Genomic DNA, 25,687 nt, shown 5'->3' on the forward strand with positions numbered 1-25,687 from the left:
CATAAAAATCTGGAAATTATAATTAAAATATCACCACTTGCCTGGACAAAGCAGCCAACTTGATTGGTACTATATTCACAAGTATTCAGTCCCTCTAGAAGCAGCACTATTAAGCAGCAATGTGTGTAATCTACAAGATGCACTTCATAAATTCCGTAAGGTTCCTTAGACATCGACTTCATAACTTGTACCATCTAGCAGATGTATGGGAACACCACCACCTGCAAGTTCAACTCCAAGCCACTCACCATCCTGAAATATATCACCATGCCTTCAGAGTAGCTGAGTGAAAATCCTTCCCTAATTTATTCTAGTCCACCTATAGCACATGGACTTCACCAGTTCAAGAAGGCAGATAACTACCACCATCTCAAAGGCAACTGGGGTGAGGTACTAATTGTTGACTCAGCAGCAGCACACACATCCCATGAATGAATAAGCAAAAAATAAATCTTCCAGAAGATTCCTGCAACCTTCCACCCCTCAATTCCCTTCTACAATTTCTGTGCACATTTTGCAGCATTATATTGATTGATGCTTTCAGAGTATTTTTGCCTCCGTTAATCCATCCAGAGGCCCATTGCTAATGTGATGAACTACCTAATCTATCATACATTTACCTTTTATGTGTTTGGATCTGTGTCCTGTTATCCTATTCTCAATAGCTAATAACAGTAGTACTTGCATTTTCTTTTCCCATAGAGGATGGTAGGGTTAGGTTTTCATCATTGGTTTGAAAGCATGAGTAACCTCATTTATCATGGTTTTATTCCCAAATACAGTGCATTCTTGTGAGCTCTTGGTCTTTGAGACTTAGCAGTGAGTTGGATTTGGGTCTGCCTCCATCCAGAACAGACATTAAGCAAAAATAGAAGTTAGTGGATGTCAAAGATGGCAGGTTAGAAAAGCCTGCTGCTATCTACTAGAATATTGACCACAGTATATTTGTGGTTTTTTGGCCCTTTAGCTCCCACTCAGATGACGTCATCATATCTCCTGAATCTACACGGACACAGCTACGACTATCTACAGAATTCATAAACCACTTAATAGGACTGGAAAGTTTGTTTTTTGTTCCATGAACATTTCAAACCTCATCAGGGCTGTATTGATTAATGAATTTTAAAGTTCAGCTAGGCAACAGTAATGAGACCATCTGGCAAAACATATGTTTGCCTATCTGTTCAACCTGCATTGTTGACACAATTGTCAAATTTTGTCCTTTGAATGCATGGCTGAAGTCCAAGACTCATCAATGAATTCATTTCTGTAGTAGGTTTCTAGAGAGCTGTGAAGGGAATTGCTAGACTTGTTTGATGAGCTTCGATAAATTAATCATCCTTTGAAGCAATTTTTCCATTTTGCATTTTTTACTTAGATAATGACAGGTAAAGTGTTATTTTCAATGAGTTTGATTGACAACTTTATAAACTTGCAAGAGGGATTTATTTTAACGAAAGTTTTAACCAGCTTTTTTGTTAATGAACAATTCAAAGACTTGTCATTGTTATCATCTAGCTCACAAACAAACATTGCTGAGAAAACTCAGGACTGATAGTTCTGAAGAAGGGTCACTGAACTCAAAATATTAAATCTGCTTTCTGTCCATAGCTACTGCCAGACCTGCTGAGTTTTTCCAGCAATTTCTATTTTTGTCCCTGATTTCCAGCATCCACAGTTCTTTGGATTTTTTAAAATAATTGGCTCATTGGTTCTGTACAGAGTGGGTATTGGACAAGTCTTTCAAAGGTCTTTTCATTTTTTTAAAAAAAAAGCTTTATTTTTGAATATTGTAATTCTTTTGTTTTTGGCTTTCTACTTTTGCAGGTAGATTGAGGCTGTTATTTTATTTGTTCAAATTTCATTTGCTAACTGCAAAATTTTAACTTCTTCGAACTTCCTTGCTGCATTACACCAGTTTTATAGCTTCTTTATGTCCTGTTTAACTCAACACTATTGGTGATCTAAAATTCTGTTTGTCGGTTTTCCCTCCAAGCAATCTGGTCAATGTTCCTTTTCAACTTGTTATTCTCAATTTGGTATTTCATACTATGCTATTTGCTCTTCTTACATTGAACTTAATTAGATTCTGCTTGCTGCTTCCCAAATCTCTCCTACTTTTAAGTTGTCAATTTTCTCTCCTTCATTACCCCGAACTATGTCTAATGTGCTGTCCATGCTGGAGTACTGCTAATGCCTATGGTTATATGGATCCCTAACGCTGCACATGATTTCTTCTCTTGCCTTGAAGGCAACGGGTCATTGCCAGTAAACATTCCAGCTGCCAGGTTGAACACCCCATTATAGCCTGGCCATGGACTACCTCTCACAGCAGTTGTCTCATCATTGAACTTTACAAACTTTTTCTTACTATCTGGAAAATAACCACGCACAGAAAATCACTTTTTAAAAAGTTGTTTCAGTATTCATGTCAGTGCTCTAAATTCCACACTGTCTCAGGAAGAAAATCACCACTACCTTTACAGAAATGGTTAGCATTCCTCAAAATAAAGAAAAGACATTATTGGGTTCATTTAAACTCCTGATCTCTAGATGTGCTGCATGTGGATAGACATATAATGAAAGTGAATATATTCACTAATTAGGAACTGTCAGATATATTAAACAGGTAATTGTTTCAACCACGGGTGGGTTTTACATGTTTTTCACGTCCTAATGTATGCAAAGACTGGATTCTATTAATGGTATTCTCAGGTCATTAGACATAAAGGTTATGTAAATTGGATAGTTAATGCCTAAGTGGAAAAACTTGTTAAAGGATAAATACTGCAATGCTGGGAATCTGATATAATACAGAAAGCGCTAGAGAAACTCAGCAGATCTGACAGCATCTGTTCTGAGAGAAATAGGGTTAATATTTGGATCCAATATGATCCTCCTTCAGGGAAGAAAAGTCATTTGCCACTTGAAATGTTATTTCTTTCCACAGTTGATGCCAGATGTGCTGAGTTTTTCTTGCATTCTTATTTCAAAATTCTATATTTGCTTCCCTTGGAGATTGGTTAGCTCAGTTGGCTAGACAGCTGGTTTGTATTGTAGAGAGAAACTAACAGTTTGAGTTCAATTTTTATACAGGATCAAGTTACTATGAAGGACTCTCCTTCTTAACCTTGCTCCTCACCTGAGGTGGGATGACCCTCAAATTAAACTTCCATCAGTCATTGTTCTCTAATAAGAGAGAAGCCATGTGGTGACTTCATCTTTTATATTTCTTTTAGCCCAATTTCAAGCTGAAATAAAAATAAGTTTGAAAATTAATGTACTAGGGTAGCTTACAAATGTTTCCTGAAACCTGTGATTTAGAATATCCATTGATGGTCTTCATGTTTTACAAAGACATACAATGTTAACATCGTTAAGAACTGCATTGAGATTTGCATATGAAAAAGAAATCCCTTCTATCATAAAATGCTGATTTGTTTTTAGGGACAACCCAGAATCTGGGTTTCCTCTGATACTTCAAAAATATGTTCATTCTTCATCTGTGGATGTTAACAGGGAAACCCTACAATTGTGGAAATGAGGGAGAGTGATTTCACAGCACAGTGTCTAAAAGGGATCGCACAGATAGTCATCCCAGATCCATAGCAGGTCTGATGACCACCCCTGGTCCACACTCAGCCTGCTTGCTATTATAATCCCCTTTTCTTATCATTTCTTCCTAATCACACTCCTGAAAATTTCTGATTTCGGAAACTGGGACAGATCCATAGCGGATGCATTTGTCTATATTGTCTATTTTTGTACAATTGTGCAAAGTAAAAAAGTGTTCATAATATCCATTTTTACAGACTTACCCGATCAGAGCTGTGGCTGGGGAAACAGATTTGGATCAACACTGAGGAAGAGTTTGCTTTCTGGATATACACGTTGTAATGGTTTCAGTAATGAATATGCAAATTTAACTACCATGAATAACCACACATCAACTACTACATTCAAAGCACAGACAGACCACTTCTGAAGAACTGTATACTGTTCTGTCTCCTCATTTGGGAAATAAGTTGTTTTCAAAGCAGTTCAGAGAAGGTGCACTTTACCAAGATGAAGGCTTTAGCTTATAAAGCAAGGTTGAACAGGCTCGGTTGGTACCCATCTAAGTTTAATGGAATGCACTTTAAAACATGTTACATTTTGGGCGATTGTATGGAGTGGATACCCACAGGGTGTATCCTCTTTTAGAGAGACTAAAACTGGGGGACATAGGAAGAGGAGTAGGCCATTCAGCCCCTTAAGCGTGTTCCAACATTTAATGAGATCATAGTTGATCTGTATCTTAACTCCATTTACCTGCCTTTGGTCCATATCCCTTAATAATTTTGCTAAACAAAAAACATATCTATCTCAGATTCAAAATTAATAACTGATGCAGCAGCACTGCCATTTGTGGAAGAGAGTTCCAAATATCTACCTCTCTTTCTATGTAGAAGTGCTTCCTAACAACTCTCCTGAATGGTCCAGCCCTAAATCATAGACTATACCCCCTAGTTCTAGAATTCCCAACAAGTGCAAATTGTTTATCTTTATTTACATTGTCTTTTCCAGCTAGTATCTTAAATATTTCAATCAGATCACCCTTTAACCTTCTAAATTTTAGAAATAACAGTCCTGATCTCTCCACATAACTTAACCCCTGAAGTCGAGGTATCATTCTTGCAAACCTACATTGTATTCCCTCCAGGGCCAATATATTCTTCATAAGGTGTGTTGCCCAAGGTGATCTCCAAGTGTGTGATTAATTGCAGCATAGTTTCTGCATCCTTGTATTTCAGTCCTTTACATATAAAGGCTGGCATTCCATTAGCTTTCTTGATTATTTTCTGTAACTATTTGTGACATTTTGGAGATCTGTGCTCCCAAACCCCCATATCTCTTTGGATATCCACTGTATTTAATTTCATATCATCTATCCTTTCTCAGTCCAAAAATGGATAACATCACACTTTGCTTACATTGAAAACTATCTGCCAAAGTTTTGCCATTCACCTGGTCTATCAATATTCCTTTGCAATTTTATGCTGTAATCTATACTGTCTATGATGTCATCTACTTTACGCCATCAGCAGATTTGGATATTCGACTTTCTGTGTTGTACAAGTTATTAATTAAAAATGTGAATAATTGAAGCCCTAACACAGGTCCTTGTGAGACACCAGTGGTCACATCCTGCCAATTTGAGTACCTACCCATTGTCTCTACTTTCTGTTGCCTGCCACTCAACCAATTTCCCAGCCATGCCGGCAATTTGCTCTTATTTTATGGGCTTCTACCTTAGTTAACATCCCTTTAGATGGTACTTTATCCAATGTGACTCTAAATCATGGTTTCAGAATAAATGGTTTCTCTTGTAAGCTAATGTTGAAGCGAGGTTGTTAGATTATGGAATTCTCTTTCCCAGAAGGTGGTGGAAGTTTGTTTTAAATTTACTAAAGGCTGAGTCAGACAGATTTTTGATGGACAAGGGAGTCAAGGGTTACGGCATACAAACAGGAGAATGGAGGTGAGACCACAACCATGATCATATTGAATGGTGAAGCAGGCTCAAAGAACCAAATGGTCTGCTCCAGTTGCTAAGTCCTTTTCCAATGCTTTTTTGCATTCTTTGGATATTTTCCTGGAAAATATATTTTTCTCTTCCTTCCTGACAGGTAAAAGTTAATGGTACACAGGAGCTACCATAGATCACAGTGCAGAAGTTGGCTTTTGAAGCTATCAAAAAATCTGTCCAAAACCTGAGGTCAATTTATGTGCCAAATATAAAATGTGAACCACCAATGCAGGAGATTGCTATGCTGAAATGTAAAAAAGAATCATAACATTTGGAATGCATATTAAATCAATATAATATATTTTATTGAATGTATTATTTTTTACAGGGATACCTTTAACTATAATCAAAACATTTTCAAAACAGCCAAATTCATCATCTTCAGCATTTATTGCAAAGAATTCAAGGCACCCATTCTAAGTCATTTTGGTTATTTAACATCATCGTAAGATCCGGCTCTAGACCAGATTTGGTGGTTTTGGTTTCAGAAGCTTCGCTCCCTGTGTGCCTCTCCATCCATGCAAATGGATTTTTCACATTTTAGGTCTCTTCATCCAGAATGTCCACTGTAAAGTAATTTGGTACATTGGTGTTAAACGTTGCTGTTCTTAAATTGTTTTATTTATACATTAGGAAATAGTATTCTCCATGTTAATATTTGATTTTATATTGTGACTTATATTCAGGTTTACTTATGAGATCGCACCAGTGTTTGTCCTGTTGGAATACATCACCCTGAAGAAAATGAGGGAAATGATTGGCTGGCCAGGAGGATGTGGAGATGGAATCTTCTCACCTGGTATGTGATCCTAAGAGTTTTTCTAGGACTTGGAGTCCTTTGCTCGAATTGAATTAGGAATACTATCCAGGGAATTGTACACACAGCCACAATTTTAAAAAGAGAAAAGTTTTATTTTTATGCAAATACTCTCCTCGAAATCATAACAAAATAAAATGGATTGAAATCAAGGCTAGAACTTCTCTGATATTTTCCACCACTTTTAAACAGATGAGGCAACATTAGTATCAAAGGTGGTGTGTGAGGTTTGTCTGAGGTGATATGTGCGAAAGTGTTCTTCATTGATTTTCTAGGTTCTTTCTCCATCTGAATTTCAATCATTTATGCTGCTCGAGAGTTACAGTAATTCATTAACATTAGCCATGGTGCCACCAAGAGACCAAATAACATACGTGACCTGTAACTTGCACTTTTTCTCTGTAGTCGTTAGTCTATGTCCACAATTTTAGACCAAGTCTGACCCAAAGTCACTATATCTTGTGTTTGAAAGCAATTAGCTTTTTGGGAAAAACAAATCTCCTTTCTGATGCCTCTCTTACATTCTCAAGGTCATACAAAAGTTTTTGTGGCACTAGAATGGGTTCAATTATAAAGAAAACCAGTTTGCACAATTTAATGTTCTTGAACATACTGTTTTCAGTGTACATGAATAATGGTTTCATCACTTCAAAACTTTAAAGTTATTGACTGGAATAAATATTCCCAAGTGTCCCAGCAAGATGCATGAATCAGTAAGGTACGTATTAAAATAGCTAAACAATCCTACAGAATTATGTAATCATGTTCAATGACACTTAATTATTTCCAGTTCAGTGAGAGTAATTCAAAGCCAAGCCACAAGTAATTCAAGCATACCCAGAAACATTCTTTACTCAAGTTCAGTCTGCTTGTTAGATTCACATTAACAAAAATAACTAAAAGGTTAATAAAGAGGAGAAAAAATTGAGCTTGAGAGAACACTAGCTAGAAATATAAAAACAGACTGTAAGATTTTCTATGGATCCTTTTTAAATAAAAATTCTCAAAATGAGTGTTGGTCCTGTAGAAAGTGAGTCTGGGAATTAATAATGGAAACTAAGGACATGGCAGATGAATTGAACAGATGCTTCACATCAGCTTTTACTGCAGAGGATACAAATAACATTCCAGAAATAGAGGAAGCTCAGAAAATGGAAGGGAGGGAGGAACGCAAGAAAATATCACCAGGGAAGTGGTACTGAACAAGTTGTTCTGGCTGCATGCTGGCTAGTCCTAGAGTGCTTGTAGATTTCATCCCAGGGTATTAAAAAATGACCATAAGACAGTTAGCTTTAATTTTCTAAAATTTCCTCCACTCAGGAAAGGTTCAATTAGATTGGAAACTGGTGGATATAAGTCATTTATACAAAAAGGAAGGCAGAAGGCTGGACAGTAGAGACTAGATTTTTTAAATTCATTCATAGGATGGGGGCTACACTGGCTAGGGCAACCTTTATTACCAATTTTTAAATGCTCAGCGAAGAGTTCACAGTCCTCTACATTGCTGTGCGTTTTGAGTCACATGTAGACCAGACTAGCTAAGAACAGCAGATTTCTTTTCCTTATGAACATCAATGAACCTGATGAGTTTTAATGACAATTAGTAGTGGTTACATGGGTGCCATGAGGCCAGCTCATCCAGATATTTTATGGAAGTCAAATTTAACCATTTGTCATGAGCAGGAAACTACATCCCCAGAATATTAATCTGGATTACGTGTCTAGTGACATTCTACCTCCCCTAAAATAGCTTAATATCTGTTACAAAGCCATTATTAAAAAAGTTAATGCAGGGCACTTAGATAAGTTCAAGTAGTGAGGCAAAGTCAACTTGGTTTTGTGAAAGAGAAATTGTGTTTGACAAATTTATTGGAGTTCTTTGAGGAAGTAACCTGCACTGTGAATAAAAGGGAATTATTGGATGCATTGGCCTTGGATTTCCAGAAAACATTTAATGAAATGCCACATCAAAGATTATTAGCTCACACCTTCAGGATAGCTTTTTGAGATGGATAGGAGATTGATTAGCTAACAGCAAACAGAAAGTAGACATAAATTGGTCATTTTCTGCTCAGCAAGTTGTAACAAGTGGTATATTACAGGAATCATGTTGGGCCTCAACTTTGTCCAACTTATAGAAAATATTTAGATGAAGGGACCAATGGTATGGCTGCTAAATTTGCTGATGACCCAAAGATATCTTGGAAAATAAGCTGTGAAGACCACAAATGGATATCGATAGATTAAATGAGCGAACAAACATCTGGCAAATGGAATATCGTGTAAGAATATCTGAAATTGTCTATTTTGACAAGAAGAATTAAAAAGAAGCATATTGTCTAAATAGTGAGTGACTGAAGAACTCTGAGATACAGAGGGATCTGGCAGTAATAATGGATGAATCACAAAATATTAGTATGTATGTAATTAAGAAAGTGGGTAAAATTTTATCATTTATCACGTGCAAATGTAGGCAGGTAATGTTTCAATTACACAGAAAACTGATCAGACTACATCGAGAGTACACTATACAGTATTGTTCTCCTTATTTAAGGAAGGATGCAAATGCAATTCATTGGCTAATTGGTCTGATACCTGGAATGGGCAGAACGCCTAAATATAAAAGTTAGACAGGCAGGAGGCTGGAAGAACACAGCAAGCCAGGCAGCATCAGGAGGTGGCGAAGTTGACATTTCGGGGGTATACCTTCTTTAGGACTGATGTTGTCTGGCTTGCTGCATTCCTCCAACCTCCTGCCTGTCTATTTTGGAGTCCAGCATCTGCAGTTTTATTTGTCTCTAACCATACCACGAAAGTTGACAGGCTAGGTTTATATCTGCTGGAGTTCAGAAGAGGAATGGACAACTTGATTTAAATATAAAGGATCTGGGGTTTTGATATGGGTCCATGTGGAAAAAAGGCTTTGTTTTGTGGGAGAATCTAGAACCAGGAGTCACTGTTTAAAAATAAGCAGTTCCGCATTTAAGACAGAGATTAGGAAAAAAAATCATCACAGAGGATCATGAGTTTTTGGAACGTCTTCTGTAAAAGGTGGTTGAAGTAGAATCTTTAACTATTTTTTAAGGCAGAGATAGATAGGTACTTGATAAGCAAGAAGTTGAAAGACTATGAGTGTTGGCAAGAATGTGGAATTATTATATCAGCCTTGATCTTATTAAATAGTGGAGCAAGATCAAGTTCAAAGCACTGAGTGGCCTATTCCTAATCTGTATGTTCATATGAAAGCAGATTGTTCTATCTTGTTGAAGATTGGGTGCCAGGAGAGGCTTTGGCATTTGTCTCAATTAATCATAGAACATAGAACATTACAGCGCAGTACAGGCCCTTCGGCCCTCGATGTTGCCCTGTCATACTAATCTGAAGCCCATCCCACCTACACTATTCCACATACATCCATATGCCTGTCCAATGACAACTTAAATGCAATTAAACTTGGCGAATCTACTACTGTTGCAGGCAAAGCATTCCATACCCTTACTACTCTCTGAGTAAAGAAACTACCTCTGACATCTGTCTTATACCTATCTCCCCTCACTTTAAAGTTGTGTCCCCTCATATTTGTTGTTCCCATACTTGGAAAAAGGCTCTCCCTGTCCACCCTATCTAACCCTCTGATTACCTTGTATGTCTCTATTAAGTCACCTCTCATCCTTCTTCTCTCTAACGAGAACAGCCTCAAGGTCCTCAGCCTTTCCTCATAAGACATTCCTTCCATACCAGGCAACATTCTAGTAAATCTCCTCTGCACCTTTTCCAAAGCTTCCACATCCTTCTTATAATGCGGTGACCAGAACTGTACACAATACTCCAAGTGTGGCCGTACCAGAGCTTTGTACAGCTGCAGCATAACCTCCTGATTCCGGAACTCAGTCCCTCTATTAATAAAGGCCAAAACACTGTATACCTTCTTAACAACCCTGTCAATCGGGGTGGCAACTTTCAGGGATCTGTGTACATGAACACTGAGATCTCTCTGCTCATCTGCACTCCCAAGAATCTTACCATTCTTATCAAGAATCACTTTAACTCTATGGTCTGAATAACTTAAAATATCCTCCTTATCTAAAAAGCTGATCCTACTTGTTAGTATTGCTTGTCGAAGATCCAAATCAATTATTCTCCACATCAGGGTACTGGTCAGTGGAAAGATTGACAAAGTTTCAATACAACAAGTGCTTAATCAATCTTTTAAAAATAAACCTTCTCAGTGTCACCACAACTGCCTGAAATTCAATTGAGAGAGCTCTTCATAATTGCAATCTGTCCCCTAAAGGTATTGGCCCTGTTATTACCATTTATAAATAACACATTTTTTTTAGACTGATCCATCTGAAATCAGGTCAAGGAAATTGAGAATATTGGTGACATTGGGCAGGATTTTATAAGAAGGCAACAGTTTCTGGTGAGTGGAAACCCCTTCTGTTTGGGCATCCAGCAGCCGTTTAAAGTCAGTCTTGTGGCATCTGTACAATTATTACCACAGAAGCACTCAGCCCATCAGATTAACATGGTGAGACAGGCAACAAGAGCCTGATAGCAGAGGATACTGGGAGGACAGGCTCACGCTGAGCTCAAGGCTGATGATAATCCTCTGGAGTAGTTGGTATCACATCACACACTGCGATGTAGCTAAGAGATCATCTGGCAGAACTGTCAAAGCCTATGTGCACCCATGCATGGGTGGTAGAAGAATGCACCCAAACCATTCGTGCTGCACCAAATGGACATGGCTTCTTTCATAAAGACATTTGCAGCTGGACGGTCACATGAAGGCAGTAGATGCAAAAGTTGCACATGGTATAACAGGCCTGATGTCATTACCTTGGCCCACTTTCAAGGGAGCAGTGACACAGTGAGAGAGGCACCTTGACCTTTAGTCTTTCTCAGGTGAAAGGGAATTTCTGGTGTGCCTTCCAAGGGAGAAACAGCTGTCTTCCACATCTGGAGGCTCCTCTCAGAGCACTCTGAACGTGGACAGTAACCTCTCTGCCAGTGACAGAGGGTCTGCACCAGTTCAGCAACTCCTCTGCATACTGATAGAGAGCCAGGGGTCACCTGCTAAGGTCATACCAAGCTATGAGAGAGCCCAATCAGACTACCTCAACAGTAAGCACAAAGAGAGCTTGTTATGGTGTTTTAGAATATGCTTGGCGCCATTCTTACTCCAAAATATTTCAAAACTTTCTGAAATAAACTGCAGACCATGTTTTGACATCAACATTATTGGCATCCCATAAACTTCTCAAAACTTCCCAAAACCTCAATATTATGTCACTTATGGTACTGGGCAGAGTCGTAGCATTTATCAGGGTCTATCACTGAGCTTCCAAAGTTTTTATCCTTTATTCTTTCTGGAAGCATAGATATCACTGATGGAGGCAGCATGTGCTACCCAACCCAACGGTCAACAGGACGGTAGTTAAGAGGCAACTACTTACTGTTGTTTTTTAGTCACATGAAGCCAAACCAAGTAATGAAAGCAGATTTAATTCCTTAAAGACACTTGAAAAACAGATGGAAGCATTTTTACTACAATCCTGGTCTTCTCTGGGACTACCTTTACAGTTCGAGAGTCCATTCACTTAAATTCTACCAGTTGCCACAATGGGAACAGCATGATGGACTATTAGCCTGGCCTCTACATTACTGGTCCACTGACATGACCACTACATCCTCATTTTCCCCGCTAGTTTCGGGCAATAAGAAGATGAGAGTTCCAGGACTCCAATTGTTAGGTGAGGTCAGACCTATGTGGAGAATGCATCATGTATGGCCCAAGCACCTCTCATGGTGCTAGAGTCAAAGTAAGGTAAGGGAATCTACTTTTGTAGGGTCTGATCAAACAGAAATATCTTAATCTCATGAAATGAGTTAAGGTTTCTAGCGTCCTGGGAAATTTTCTCCTCGATCCTGACCATGATCCGAATCAAGTTTAGAGTGCTGCTGGAAATGCACAGCAGGTCAGGCAGCATCTGAGGAGAAGGGAACCAAATGTAATATCTCCAGTGTTTACAGGTGAGACACAGTTGGGTGGGAGGGTTAGGTGTGAGGAGAATGCAGAGATAATTCAGTGTAATTTGGAAAAGTTGAGCAAGTGGGCAACTGCACAGCAGATGAAGTATCCTCCATTTAGGACACGGGAGTACAATTAATAAAATGGTGGAAATAGAATTCATACCAATTCAAAGGTAAATATTAACTGATAATATTTAACTGAATGGGAATTGTTGTTCTTTAACAGATTGGTCATTAAAGCTAATGAGTATCTCACTCTGTTTTAGGTGGAGCCATATCAAACATGTATGCCTTGTTAATTGCACGTTACAAGCTGTTTCCTGAAGTTAAAGAAAAGGGAATGGCTGCCATTCCGAAGCTGATTGCCTTCACATCGGAACACGTATGACTTTTCCTGTTTCATGTTCTTGTTGTGTTAATAGAGAGCTACAACATGTGCTATAGAGGAGGCCCTAACACCATCCCATCTTATTGCAACACATATTTGTTTATTCATCTTTCCAATTAAGCATGATAAATATTTGAGAAATAAATGGTGTAATCATAAACATTTCTCTTAGCACACTGTCATCTGGATTTTACAGTGCAACTACTTTCTTGTCTCAGCTTGTTCTATAACCAAAATAATATTTTTTCAATACCTACATTTAAGAAGTTACTTATTTAAATAACTTTAATATTTAGACTTATGACAAGATAAATGCCAATCAATGTTAGGGTTAACATATTGGCTTCTTATATGAGCAAGATGGCAATTTATTTAATAACTGAACAAAGTCCTCAGAAACTATTAAGAATCAGACAGCAATAACTTAGATATTCCTCCCTTCCACCAAAATAGCCTATTGTATATTCAGATAATTACATACACACACAAGTACACAGCACATTCAATGGAAAATCCAGAGGAATCATTTTAAAATTACTGATTGGCTGACAACATATAAGCTGTTCATGGTATTCCTGGAGGTGAACCTTTAGTAAAGTTTTGCAGATGGTGAAATGTCCCTAGCCAGCATTGTCATGATTACAATGCATCTGCAGTTTGGGTATGTGATGCTGTCTGTTGAGTCTTTGGACTGCTATACAAGTTATTCCAGCATCAACTGATTCAGAGTGAAGACAGAACATGAAGAAATTCAGGACGAAATATGCTGTCCGCTGTGTCATTCATTAAGTATGAACATTTTTGCAGTTGATCAGGGACATGGTTAATGAGAACATAATCAATTCAGATTCACAGTTCAATCATGCTAAGTAATAGTGACAGCATATTTTACTGACACTCTGAGAGAAACGGTACTGTCTTATTTTGATACGTAGGATCTGACAAAATGCAGACTATTATCCAGCAATTACATCATGAATCAAGTTGCTTCCTAGCAGTAATGCCACTGGTATGTAGAGAATCTCCAGTAGGGCACCTGGTTTTCATGGTGCCAAAGGTGTTTGGTACACTATGGATGCATTTTGGCTACTATCCTACCAACCTATTACCTGGAGAAATATGCACCACCCAATCCACGATCTTATTGTTGTGGGTCCTTTGAAGTTAAAGTGCCGAGTATCCTTCAATCTCAAGCATTATGGCAAAACTTTTCTCAGTTAAAGAGATAGTTACACCTAATGTGTCCATTCTGCCCCAGCTTCAAGCCCTTGTAGTAACACAGCAAACTGAGTTTACCTGAACACAGCCAGTGCCCCAGTCTATCATGATGCCTTTTCCCTTTATGATCTTTTGAACTCACACCATAATTATTACATATTGAATGAAATTGAGACAAATAGACAAATAATTAAAAATTTGGGAGTTGAATTTAAAGGGGAGGTTGTTCCGATCATCTGCTGTACCTGGAGAGAAAGATTGAAGAAATGAAGTGTACACTGTATTTATGTCTCCTCTCCAGGGTTATATGGATATTGTGAAAAGTTATAATGGATGATCAGAATAATCCTTTGAAAACTCAGTGCCCCTCCCCATCACGAAACCCCCTTCAATCTGCACACATGTTGAATATTTAGTTTGGTTTATTATATCATTTAATATCATGTAAATAGTTACACTATTTTAACTAGCTCCAGTAGCCATTATTTGTTAGTCAAAATACACTTAATCACACAAATATGCATACACAGGACAACAGCATATCAGAAGCAAACAATTGGCAATAAAACTCATCAAGCCAAATTATTCAGTACTTTATTTTAAAGTTACAGATCTGGGAGCAAGATCACCTATGAAGCAAAATCAACCTAACTTATTTTTTTTCATTTTATTCACATAAACCTGTCACCAAGAATGTTCATTACTGTATTGTACCGGGCACACTCACATCTACATTTAAATAAGACTGAACATGCAGAAAAAGCCATGAGCCCTTGTCAACATTTTAATCCAATATTGACATTGCCTTCTGTTATGTGAACTTTACTAAATTTGTCATTTTTGGATACTTTTTAACTATTGGTTTCTGCTATCATTTGTGAGACACGATTTATGCAAAAACCAGAGTTCCATTCCAGGCTTTGTTAGCCAAGAAAGGGAAATTCACAGCACAGTTCATCAGGTTATTATTAACTGCAAATTATCCCAATATAGCCTATCATTCTCTAAGGGAGAAGAGAGTGTGAAGATATTGTCTTTAATGAGATGCTTGTTTTGTCTGTTTAGATTCATGACCACTGTAGTTGAGGAGCTATGCTAGTACTCAGCATCTTGAAAAAACTAGGAGAAAGCCAGGACTGCAGATGCTGGAGATCAGCTGATTCCTGAAGAAGGGCTTATGCCCGAAACATCAATTCTCCTGATGACCTGACCTGCTGCGCTTTTCCAGCAACACATTTTTCAACTCAGCATCTTGAGTCACACACAAAGAGTGGCTGGTTGAGAAAACGTGTGGTGCTGGAGAAGGCACAGCAGGTCAGGCAGCATCTGAGGAGCAAGAGAGTCGACATTTCAGGCAGGACCTTATTCACGACAGTATAAGGGTCCTGCCCGAAACGTTGACTCTCTTGCTCCTCGGATGCTCCCTGACCTGCTGTGCCTTCTCCACTGCCATGCTTTATCAACGCTGATTTCTCCAGTATTTACAGTCCCCATTGTCTCCTGGTTGGGAACGAACAAAGAGTGGTGGAGGTCATCACTAACAAATCAACTTTGTTGCTGAGTCACTGTCCTAGAGTAGATCAAACTCCTACACCACTGCCATTACACTAAGTTATGGCTGGTCTGTACTTCCATCATAAGCAGATGGAAGTTATCTTCAACAGACATTGCAGTTAACAAAGGGTAGACAATGGGGCAGCATGGTGGCTCAGGTGTTAGCACTGCTGCCTCATGGTACCAGGGACCCAGGTTGATTCTACTCACAGGCAATTGCCAGTTTGGACTTTGCACATTCTCCCCTTGCTCTGGTTTCTTCTCACAATCCAACAATGTGCAGGCTAGGTGGATTGGTCATGCTAAATTGTCCATAATGTCCAGGGATGTGCAGACTAGATGGATTAGCTATGGGAAATGCAGGGTTACAAGGAGTGAGGGGAGTGTCTGTGTGGGATGCTCTTAGGTTGAATGACCTGCTTCCACACTGCAGGAATGCTCTGATTAAAATAGCTCTTAACAAGTACACAATTCACCTTGTCTGCGTAATATGTTTTAACTCGAATCCTATTTATGTCACTGTGTGTGTTGATGCTTACAGAGTCATTTTTCAATAAAGAAAGCAGCAGCAGCTCTGGGGATCGGGACAGATGGAGTGGTTTTGATCAAGTGCGATGTAAGGTAGGTCACTTTATATGTTGCCTGTAGAATTTTCCACTCCTCAAACAGTAAGAGACAGATTCTGCTTTCAGGCACATTAGAGGTCTCTACCGATGTAAAATCTGCATGTACATTCACTCAAAGCTCTGACTGCAGAGCACATTCACGAAGACATTCCTGCAGCTACCAATCTGTTCAGCTCTGCCTCCGTCTCCGCCTTTAATGCCTTTGACCTCATTAAAATCCATTATTCCACCTTTCTCTCTTACCCTGGCTTTTCACTCTAGTAGAGCTCTGATTTGGTCCCTTAAATCAAAATCAAAGCAGTGTGATTGACTCTTAGCTATTCTCTGAAGTAGCCTAACCAGCTGCTTGCTTCAATGGCAATTAAGGATGTGCAACAAATGCTGGCCTTGCCTGTAACATGCACTCCCCAAGAAAGAATGAAGAAAAAGATTCAAATGATCTCAAAATTCCTAAATTCCTTTCACTTTCCAAATCCCTGAAAGGCTTGATCCCTTCCAAATCCATGTCCCTCTTCCCTGGAACTCTAGGTTTGAATAATTTCATTAAGGTCTCAGTCCCTTTGCAGAACTGAAGATAATCAGAACTGTTAAACTGAACTTATCATTTGCTATCTCTGGTGGACGAGAAAGATACCATGGCAATATTTCACAAAAGAGAAGGCAAGTTCTTGGTGGCATTCTAGCCAATATTTATTCCTCAGCCTACATGATTAATTAGTATCTAGGTATTACATATGCAAGTTTGTGAGATTTTATTCTGTGCAAATTGACTGTTGCATTTCCTTCACTCTGACAGTCATGACTTCCCTAAAGTACTTAACCAGTCGGTTCAACACAACTTATTGTTTCCATGAGTTAACTTCATGGTCCCATAATTTGGAGTGAATCCAACATAAGTGCTGAAGTATTATGACATAAGTAGAGAACTCATTCTGCAATGTGACTCCAGTGATACAGGACTTGGACCAACCCGAATGCAGCAAGGTCAACGGGACACTAACACAAACAGAAAGATGTTATGCCCTCATGTTGACAGCACCTAGCCATTCTCTTTGTTTAGAAATATTTTCATGCGATTCTAGTCCTAAAGCAATGAGGTCAACACTCCACTATCCTCTGAAATATCATAATCAGCCACTCAGTTGTACTAGAATGCTTAAGAAGTCTAAAAGAAATGAACCTGTACCAATCACCTGTACCAATCTGGGCATCGGAAGTTACAAAGGAAAATTGAACAAAGTCAACTCTGCAAAATCCTCTTTATTAATATCTGAGACCACTGAAAAGGATAGGAGAGCTGTGTCACACAACAGTCTGACATAGTCATATTAATGGAATCACACTTTACAATAATTATCCCAGACTCGCCATTACCATTCTTGGATATGTCCTGTCCCACTGGTAGAACAGACCCAGAAGAGATGATAACACAGTGGTATACAGTCAAGAGAGAGCTGCCTGGGAGTCCTCAATATTAACTCGGGACATCGTAAGGTCTCATGGCATTAGCTTAAATGTGGGCAAAGAATCCTTACCATGTTCCACACACCTCAGCTGATGAATCCATACTTCTCCTTGTCAAACACTATTTGGAGTCACTGGGGTGGCAAGGGCCAAGAATGTAGTCTATGTGGGAAATTTCAATGTCTATCAATGTGAAGAATATACAAAACTTCACCCTCATCAACCTGCCTGCCATAGATGCATCCATTCATGACGGTATCAGTAGGAGTGATCACTGCATAATTATCATTTTCATATTGAGGATACTGTCCAGTATGTTATGTGGCATTACCACCATGATAAGTTGGGAATGAATTAGATCAGATCTAGTAACTCAAGACTGGGGATCAATGAGACGCTGTGGGCTGTACTGCAGTACAATCTGTAACTTCATGCCCCAGCATATCCCCAACTCAGCCATTACCATCAAGCTTGGGGATCAACCCTGGTTCAATGAAGAGTGCAGGAGGGCATGTGAGGAGCAACATCACCATTATGTAACAAAGAGGTGTCATGCTGGTGAAGCTAGAAAACAAGACTGCTTTCATGCAAGATATCATAAACAGCAAATGGTGGTCAGAGCTAAAAGCCAACAACCAACAATTCAAGCTCTGCTGCCCTGCCATATCTGGTCATGAATGGTGATGGACAATTAAACCATTCTCTGGAGGTGAAGGCTCCACAATTATCCTCATACTCAATGATGGGAGAGCTCAAAGCCATTGATGAAAATGATAAAACTGAGCGATTCAGCATGGGGAGGGCAGAATGGTGGCTCAATGGTTAGCACTACTGCCTCACAGTGCTGGAGATCCAAGTTCAATTCCAACCTTGGGTGGCTGTCAGTGTGGAGTTTGCACATTGTCCGTGTGGTTTCCTCCAAGTGCTTCATTTTCCTCCCATGGTCCAAAGATGTACAGGTGGATTGGCCACGGGGAAATGCAAGATTACAGGGATTGGAACGGTGTTGGAATGCTCTTTGGAGGGTTAACGTGGACTCAATGGGCTGAATAGCCTGGGGATTTTTAATAAAACAAATCATGCAAAGTCTATGGGCCCTGATAACCTTCCAGCAATAGTCCTGAAGACTTGTATTCCCGACCTTTCCTTGCCCCTAGCCAAGCTGTTCCACTACTTGACATATACTTGACAGCATAGGGAAAAATACCCAGAATCCTGCACATATAAAGCAGGACAAATCCAACCAAGCAATTATTACCCCATTAGTCTGCTCTCAACCATCAGTAAAGGGATGGAAGGAGTCATCAATGAAGCCATCAAGCAGCACTTCCTTAACTGTAATCTGTTCAGTGATGCTCCATTTAGGTTCTGCCAGGGAAACTCAACTTCTGAACTTATGACAACCTTGATTTAAATTGGGCAAAAAAGCTAAACTCCAAAAGGTGACATGAAAGTGGCTAATTGGATATCAAGAGCACATTTTATCAGGTGTGGCATCAAGGAGTCCTAGCAAAGCTCCAGTCAATGGGAATCGGGGGAAAGCTGTCTGCTGGTTGGATTCACACATGACACAAAGGAAAATGACCATATTTGGTGGAGATCAATCATTTCAGCTTCAGGACATTTCTACAGGATTTTTGTTTTATTTGATCATGGGCCAGCATTTATTGCCCATCCCTAATTGCCCAGAGAGCAGGTAAGAGTCAACCAGACTGCTTTGGGACTGAGTTATATAGAGGCCAGAGCAGATACCAACTTTCCTTCCCTAAAGAGCATAAATGAACCAGATAGGTTTTCCCTGACAACTGACAATGGTTTAATTGTCAACATTAAACTCTTAATTCCAGGCTTTTATTGAATTCAAATTCCACCATCTGCCATGGCAGTATTTAAAACTGGGTCCTCAACACATTAACTGGGTTTCTCGTTTTAATAGTCTAGTGATAATACCAAAAGACCATCCATAATCCCACCAACCCCGAACCATGAGGATTGTGTCCCAGGCCCAACCATCTTCAGCTGCTTCATCAATGACCTTCCCTCCAACATACGGTCAGAAGCAGAGAGACTTGCCAATGATAACACAATGTTCAGCACTGTTCACAACTCCTCAGATACTGAAATAATCCATGTGCAAATGCAGCAAGACAATGCATCTAATCTTGAGCTTTACATGGCAAGTAATATTCACAGCACACCCTTGCCAGGGAGCGACCATCTGCTAAAAGAAAGAATTTAACCACTTCCCTTCCACTTTCAATGGCAATTCCACTGCTGAAACCTCTCCTATCAACATCCTGGAGATTACCATTGACCCGAAACTCCACTGGACTCACTATATAAACACAGCACAGGCTGTGTTAGCTCTGCTGCCTCACAGCGCCAGAGACCCGGGTTCAATTCCCACCTCAGGTCAAAACTTCCTTACCAACATTTCAGGCTTGTGTCAAAATTCTTTCAGAATAACATTGATAGACAATGCCATAGACACCACCATCACCAACACAATCCCTTGAGTCAAAATCCTGGAACTTTCTTCCTTACAGCAGTAGTTACATCGAATGGATTGCAGCAGTTCAAGAAGGCAGCTCACCACCTTTTTCTCAAGGGCAATTATGAATAGGCAATAAATGCTGGCCCAGCAAGCGACACCCACATCCCATGAATGATTTTTGTTTAATGCAACTGCTTGATGCAACAATTCCAAAGCATTTGCCTTTGAGAAGCCGCCACTAAGCATAAGAAGTAGAGCAGCAGGAAAATGGCAAACAGTGTTTGGGATTTTTCAAATATAGTAGGTGTATATAGTATGAGAGCACAGGGATAATTTTATATTCTGCATTGTAAACTCTGGTTCTGCATAGACCTTGGATGTCATAGGGGACTCATCATCTCAAAGTGGCTTAAAATTGTATATAATGATTCTCTTTTTGTTCACTAATTATCATTGCAAATTGCTATGGCAACCTTTGGTTCAGGCTCTTGGCTGACTGTCGAGAGAAAGAAAAAATGATGAATTTAACCTTAGAGCAATATTAACTTAAATACTTCAGGTCAGGCTGCACAGGCAAATTTGTTATGAAATGAAGAGATGCAGATTTGGTGCTGTGCTGTCAGAATGACTCCTCCTCCGCTCTGTGTATGCCTAGATTTCTGAATACAATACAGCAAGTTAAAAACTTGTAACTACTTTTGCTGCATTAACACATTTTGAGCTGGATATGTCACAGCATTTGGACCTAGAGTGCCAAATGACAGCAGCCAGTGAACAGAAGCAGCAAATGGAAACAACCACTCAGGATCTACACACATCTTCAGGATCAGATTTTGGGAAATTTGAAATTTTGATTCCACTGGAAAGGAATTGAAAGGGTTGTGATTTAAAGCAGCAATGTGAGTGATTACCCTATCAGGAGCTGAGTGACCCTGACAGAAACCAAACTGAACACAAGTGGGCATGTGATAACCATCCTGCCAACCCTTTCCATTACTTTGCTGATGATCAAGGGCTTTCTAAAAGGGCAATGATTGGGTGGGGTTGGATTTGTCCTTGTACAGGACACCTGGGCCTTCTTCCATATTGTCAGTTCGACGTCAGTGTTGTAACTGGACTGGAACATTTTGTCTGGGCACAGCACGTTTTGAAGCACAGGTCTTCAATATTACTGTCAAAATAGTAGCATCCAGTGTCTCTGGACATTTCTTGATTTCACAAGGAACAAATCAAATTGACTGAAGACTGGAATCAGTGATAATGGTCATCTCAGAGGACGTTGAGATGGATCATCCATTCTGCATTTTTCTTTGAAAATGGATTCAAATTCTTCAATCTTGCCTTTTGAACTGATATGCTGTGCTCCCTCATTATTGAGGATGGAGATATTTGTCGAGTTTCCTACTGCCACCAGTTGATTCATTGCCCACTACCATTCATTGGTTGACAGATGGCTTAGTCCCTCATATCGCATGCTGCCTCCCTTGTTTAGCATTCAAGAGACCCAACATTGTAACTTTATCAGATTGGCATCTAATTTTTATACATGTTTAATGCTACCACTGACCTGTCCTCCTGCATGCTTCATTAAACAAAGGTTGACCTCTAGGCTTGATGGCGGTGATAAGTCATGAGAGTTCCAGATTGTGGTTGATTCTGTTACTATTGATGGCTACACCACCTCATGGATGCCCAGTTTTCAGTTGCTATATCTATTCAAAATCTACCCCATCTAATGTGATGATTTTGCCTCACAACATGATGGAATCTACCATCAATGTGAAAATGGGATTTGGTTTCCTCAGAAACTACGTAGTTGTCACTCCTGCCAAAACAGTTGAGGATGGACAGATTAGCAACAGGCAAACTTGTGAATACTAGGTCAAGTAGATTTTTCCTTTTGTTCGTTCCCTCACCATTTGCCACAAATGCAGTCTGGCAGCTATGGCCTTAGGACTCAGCCTGATAAGTTAGTAGTCATGCTACTGAGCCACTCTTGGTGATGGATGCTGAAGTCCTCCACCCAGATTATATTTTCCTTTTTATTGTCTCTAACAGTGGTAGTGCTTATTTTCCCCCCAGCACCCACATTGTGTGAGTGCAGGTGTGAGACACAGCGAAAACAACAAGTGTGTAAAACTTTATTCATTTTCCACCACCAGGAAGGAAAGAAACACCCGAGTGGCCAGTGTCAAACAGGGCCCTTCTCATCAAAGGGCAATACTCTGTGATCGAAAAGTGAAAGGGAAAATAAACCACGATGCCCACCACTCCCTGAAAACCTCAAGGGTGTTACTAGACACTGCGTGCTCCTTCTCCAGGGACACCCAGGCACAGACATAACCATGGAAGATGGGCAGGCAATCAGCCCTAATGACACCCTCCATGGCCCGCTACCTGGACCTGTTTATGGCTAGTTTGGCCAGGCCCAGGAGCAGATCCATGAGGAGGTCCATTGACCTACCCTCCTACCTCTCCACCTGATGCCCAAAGATCAGGAGTGTGGGACTGAAGTGCAACCAAAAGCAGAGGAGAAGGTTTTTCAGAAAACCAAAAAGGGAGTGCAAATACCCACTCCACCCAGATTATATTCTGTGCTCTTGCCACCTTCCATGCTTTCTCCAATTGATGTTCAACATGAAGGAACATTGATTCATCAGTCTGGGAGTTCAGGATGAACATGGTACATGGTAATCAGCAGGAGGTTTTTGTGCCTATGTGTGACCTGATTCATGAGACTTCATGGGTCCTGAATAATGCTGTTTTTCCTCCAAGGTTCAATGCACACTGATCAACGGCTGACACATCAAATTCCGGTTTCAGAATTTGAATCCGCACACAGACTTTCTAGGGCCACACACCAAAAATAACTTAGAGGAGTATTAGTTAATGTTGAGGACTTGTAGGACAGTTGTGGCTGTATACCACAGTGCTATCACCTCTGCTGGGTGTGTCCTGCTGGTAGGACAGGGCTTCTTGAAGGTTGGTGATGATGATGATAGTGATGTCTGAGGCATTATCAGTCAAATATGATACTGTGGGTATGATTGTGTCAAGGCTGTTGCTTGTCCGGTCTATGGGACTTCTCTCGTAACCTTGACACAAACCTGAGATGTCAGTAAGAAAGTTTTTGCATGGTCAACAGGACCATATTTGCCATTGTGATTTTCAGTGCTAAGTTGTTTGTTTTGTGTCATTCCTTTGGACCTCATAGTGGTTTTTAATCCACCTGAGTTCCTTGCTAGGCTATTTCAGAGGGCAGTTGAATCATCCATGTTACTGTGCATCTGGATTCACATGTAGACACCAGCCAAAGAAAGCATAGATTTCTTTCCTTAAGGGTTGTTAGTGAACAATTCTGAGGAAGGATCATTCAACCCAAAACGTTAACTCTGATTTCTCTCCACAGATGCTGTCAGATCTGCTGAGCTTTTCCAGCAATTTATGTTTTTGTTAGTGAACAAGATGGGTTTACATGACCATCAGCAATGTTAACATGATTGTTATTAGAGTCTTTTAATTCCAGATTTTTTAAAGTTAAAAAATCAGCCATTGTGAGGTTTGATTCCATCATCCCAGACCATAAGCCTACGGTTCGGAATTACTAGTTCAGTATTATTGTTAAAGGTCAAGTTACTGGACAGGAGTCACATGCAACTCTGCATGCCTGACTCAGGAATGAAATTAGTGCTGAGCTGTCCTTATAGATGTTACAAACAATGCCAAATGTGACACTATGCCACGTATATAATTATTAGAACAAATAAACAACAATACAGCACAATGTCCTTCGGCCCACCAAGCCTGCGCCGGTTTCTAATCCTTATTTAGATCCATTACTAATTCTCCATACCCAGTTTCTATCCCTCTGTTTACTTCCTGTTCAAAGAAGAAAGAGGCAAAATGGTCAAATGCATGACCAAAAGAGGTAAGTTTTAGTCACATTTTAAAGAAAGGAGAGAAATAGAAAAATAGGCAGATATTTGGAGGAAATTCAAGAATTCAGGAGCTTGCTAGCTGGAGCCAGTGGTGGAATGTGGTGGAGCTAGTGGTAAAATGGTGAATTCTCAAGAGGCTAGAATTGGTCAGGCGCAGATGTTCCAGGGGATTATAAGACTGGAAGAAATCTCTGTCAATGTATTGAATTGGTGCTCACATTTACAAAATTTCAAATGTTCCACTAGTTGGCAAGACAATTAATCAGGATAAAGTGACCGACCCCCCACGCATCCCCCCCCCCACCCCCCACCTCACTTTGCTCCCCACTTTCCAACAGTCTTGTGTTATTAAGATTGAAAAATGTGTTTTTCACTGGATACAGGAAGTGGAGTGGCATTTAGGACAAACCACAGATCTTAGTTTGCTTTTACGAAAAATGCAAATAATTGAAATACCATTTGCAGATGGGTAATGCATTTCAAAATATGAATGTGTGTTTTTGAAAATTGCAGGGGAAGAATCATCCCATCAGACCTTGAGAGAAGAATACTTGAAGCTAAGGAAAAGGTCAGTTCATTTTTTAATTAAATACAGACCCAATTAAAACTGTTGCATGTTTTCTACACTCAATTCTGAATTAAGCATGAATTTCCCGTGGGCAGAGTGCCAGTTTAGAGCACTCAGCTGTCAGCTGTCAAATAAGTTTCTATTTGTAGTCAAGCGACCATAGTCAAGGAGCTAGTGACAAATTTTGTAATTAGTTTAAGAATTCAACAACCCAGCTGCCTCATGTGGGTTTGCATTTTATCAAGTTACTTATCAGTACCAGTTACACAACTGCAATAGCATTCCAATAACTTTGATGTGGATTGGCAGGATTCAAAGTCCTGCTTAAAACTTTGGTGTCAACTATCTTTTTTCAGAAAACTGTAAACTCTTGGTATCAGGTAGACAGAGGAAATCAGTGTGAGTTAGCCCTATAGTACAAATGACAAGTTTGTAAGATTGTTGTGCTTTAGCACTGCATCTTTAATTTAGGGTAAGTTGGAAGAATGAAAGGAATCATTTGAGCTGTTTTGAATTCTTCCCAACATCAAATCTCTGTGGCTTAGTTGTTAAAGGTTATGTAAGGCAGCCCAGATTGTTTCAATGGGAGAAAAAAAATGCAATATTCACACCTGCAAGCAATGACCATACCAGTGGAGACATTGATCAGACAGGGTACAGTTGGTGGAGGTGACAGCTGACTTTTTGCTCCCTGGGAGGAAAGTTGACTGTGAATGGGCCAATGTTTAAAAAGCGAACCTCACAGCAGTCACATGGTAGGCTAAACAGTCTGAGGATCTGATTTCTGCCACTCAGGGAAGGGGAAGTCCTGCCCTTGGGAACTGCCAGAAAACCGATTACATAGCAGTTCCCGAAAGTGGACATTCAGAGATTTACAAGTGTTTTACTGTACACTTGTTGTTTCATACAAATACAAGTTTCTATCATTTCCTTCTTGACCTTTTTACTCTGTCCAGAAGCCACCTCTTCAGTGAGAAAGAACCAAACTCCTTTTTTTATTCATTTTATTTCTACC

General features: G+C 39.7%; 1 protein-coding gene across 1 annotated transcript in view; it reads left to right on the plus strand.

The window, feature by feature from the left end:
• gad2 (glutamate decarboxylase 2) overlaps nt 1–25,687 on the plus strand; it is a 149,036-nt gene that overhangs the window by 91,292 nt on the left and 32,057 nt on the right. The window contains exons 6-9 of the mRNA XM_043690485.2: nt 6,256–6,368; nt 12,689–12,804; nt 16,124–16,203; nt 24,618–24,672. Of these exons, the coding sequence (XP_043546420.1) occupies nt 6,256–6,368; nt 12,689–12,804; nt 16,124–16,203; nt 24,618–24,672 (364 nt within the window). The remainder of the gene's footprint in view (nt 1–6,255; nt 6,369–12,688; nt 12,805–16,123; nt 16,204–24,617; nt 24,673–25,687) is intronic.

The sequence above is a fragment of the Chiloscyllium plagiosum genome, unplaced genomic scaffold, assembly GCF_037043375.1.
Source record: "Chiloscyllium plagiosum isolate Xiang-an unplaced genomic scaffold, Cpla_swu_hap1 HiC_scaffold_5, whole genome shotgun sequence".
Taxonomy (NCBI): Eukaryota; Metazoa; Chordata; class Chondrichthyes; order Orectolobiformes; family Hemiscylliidae; genus Chiloscyllium; species Chiloscyllium plagiosum.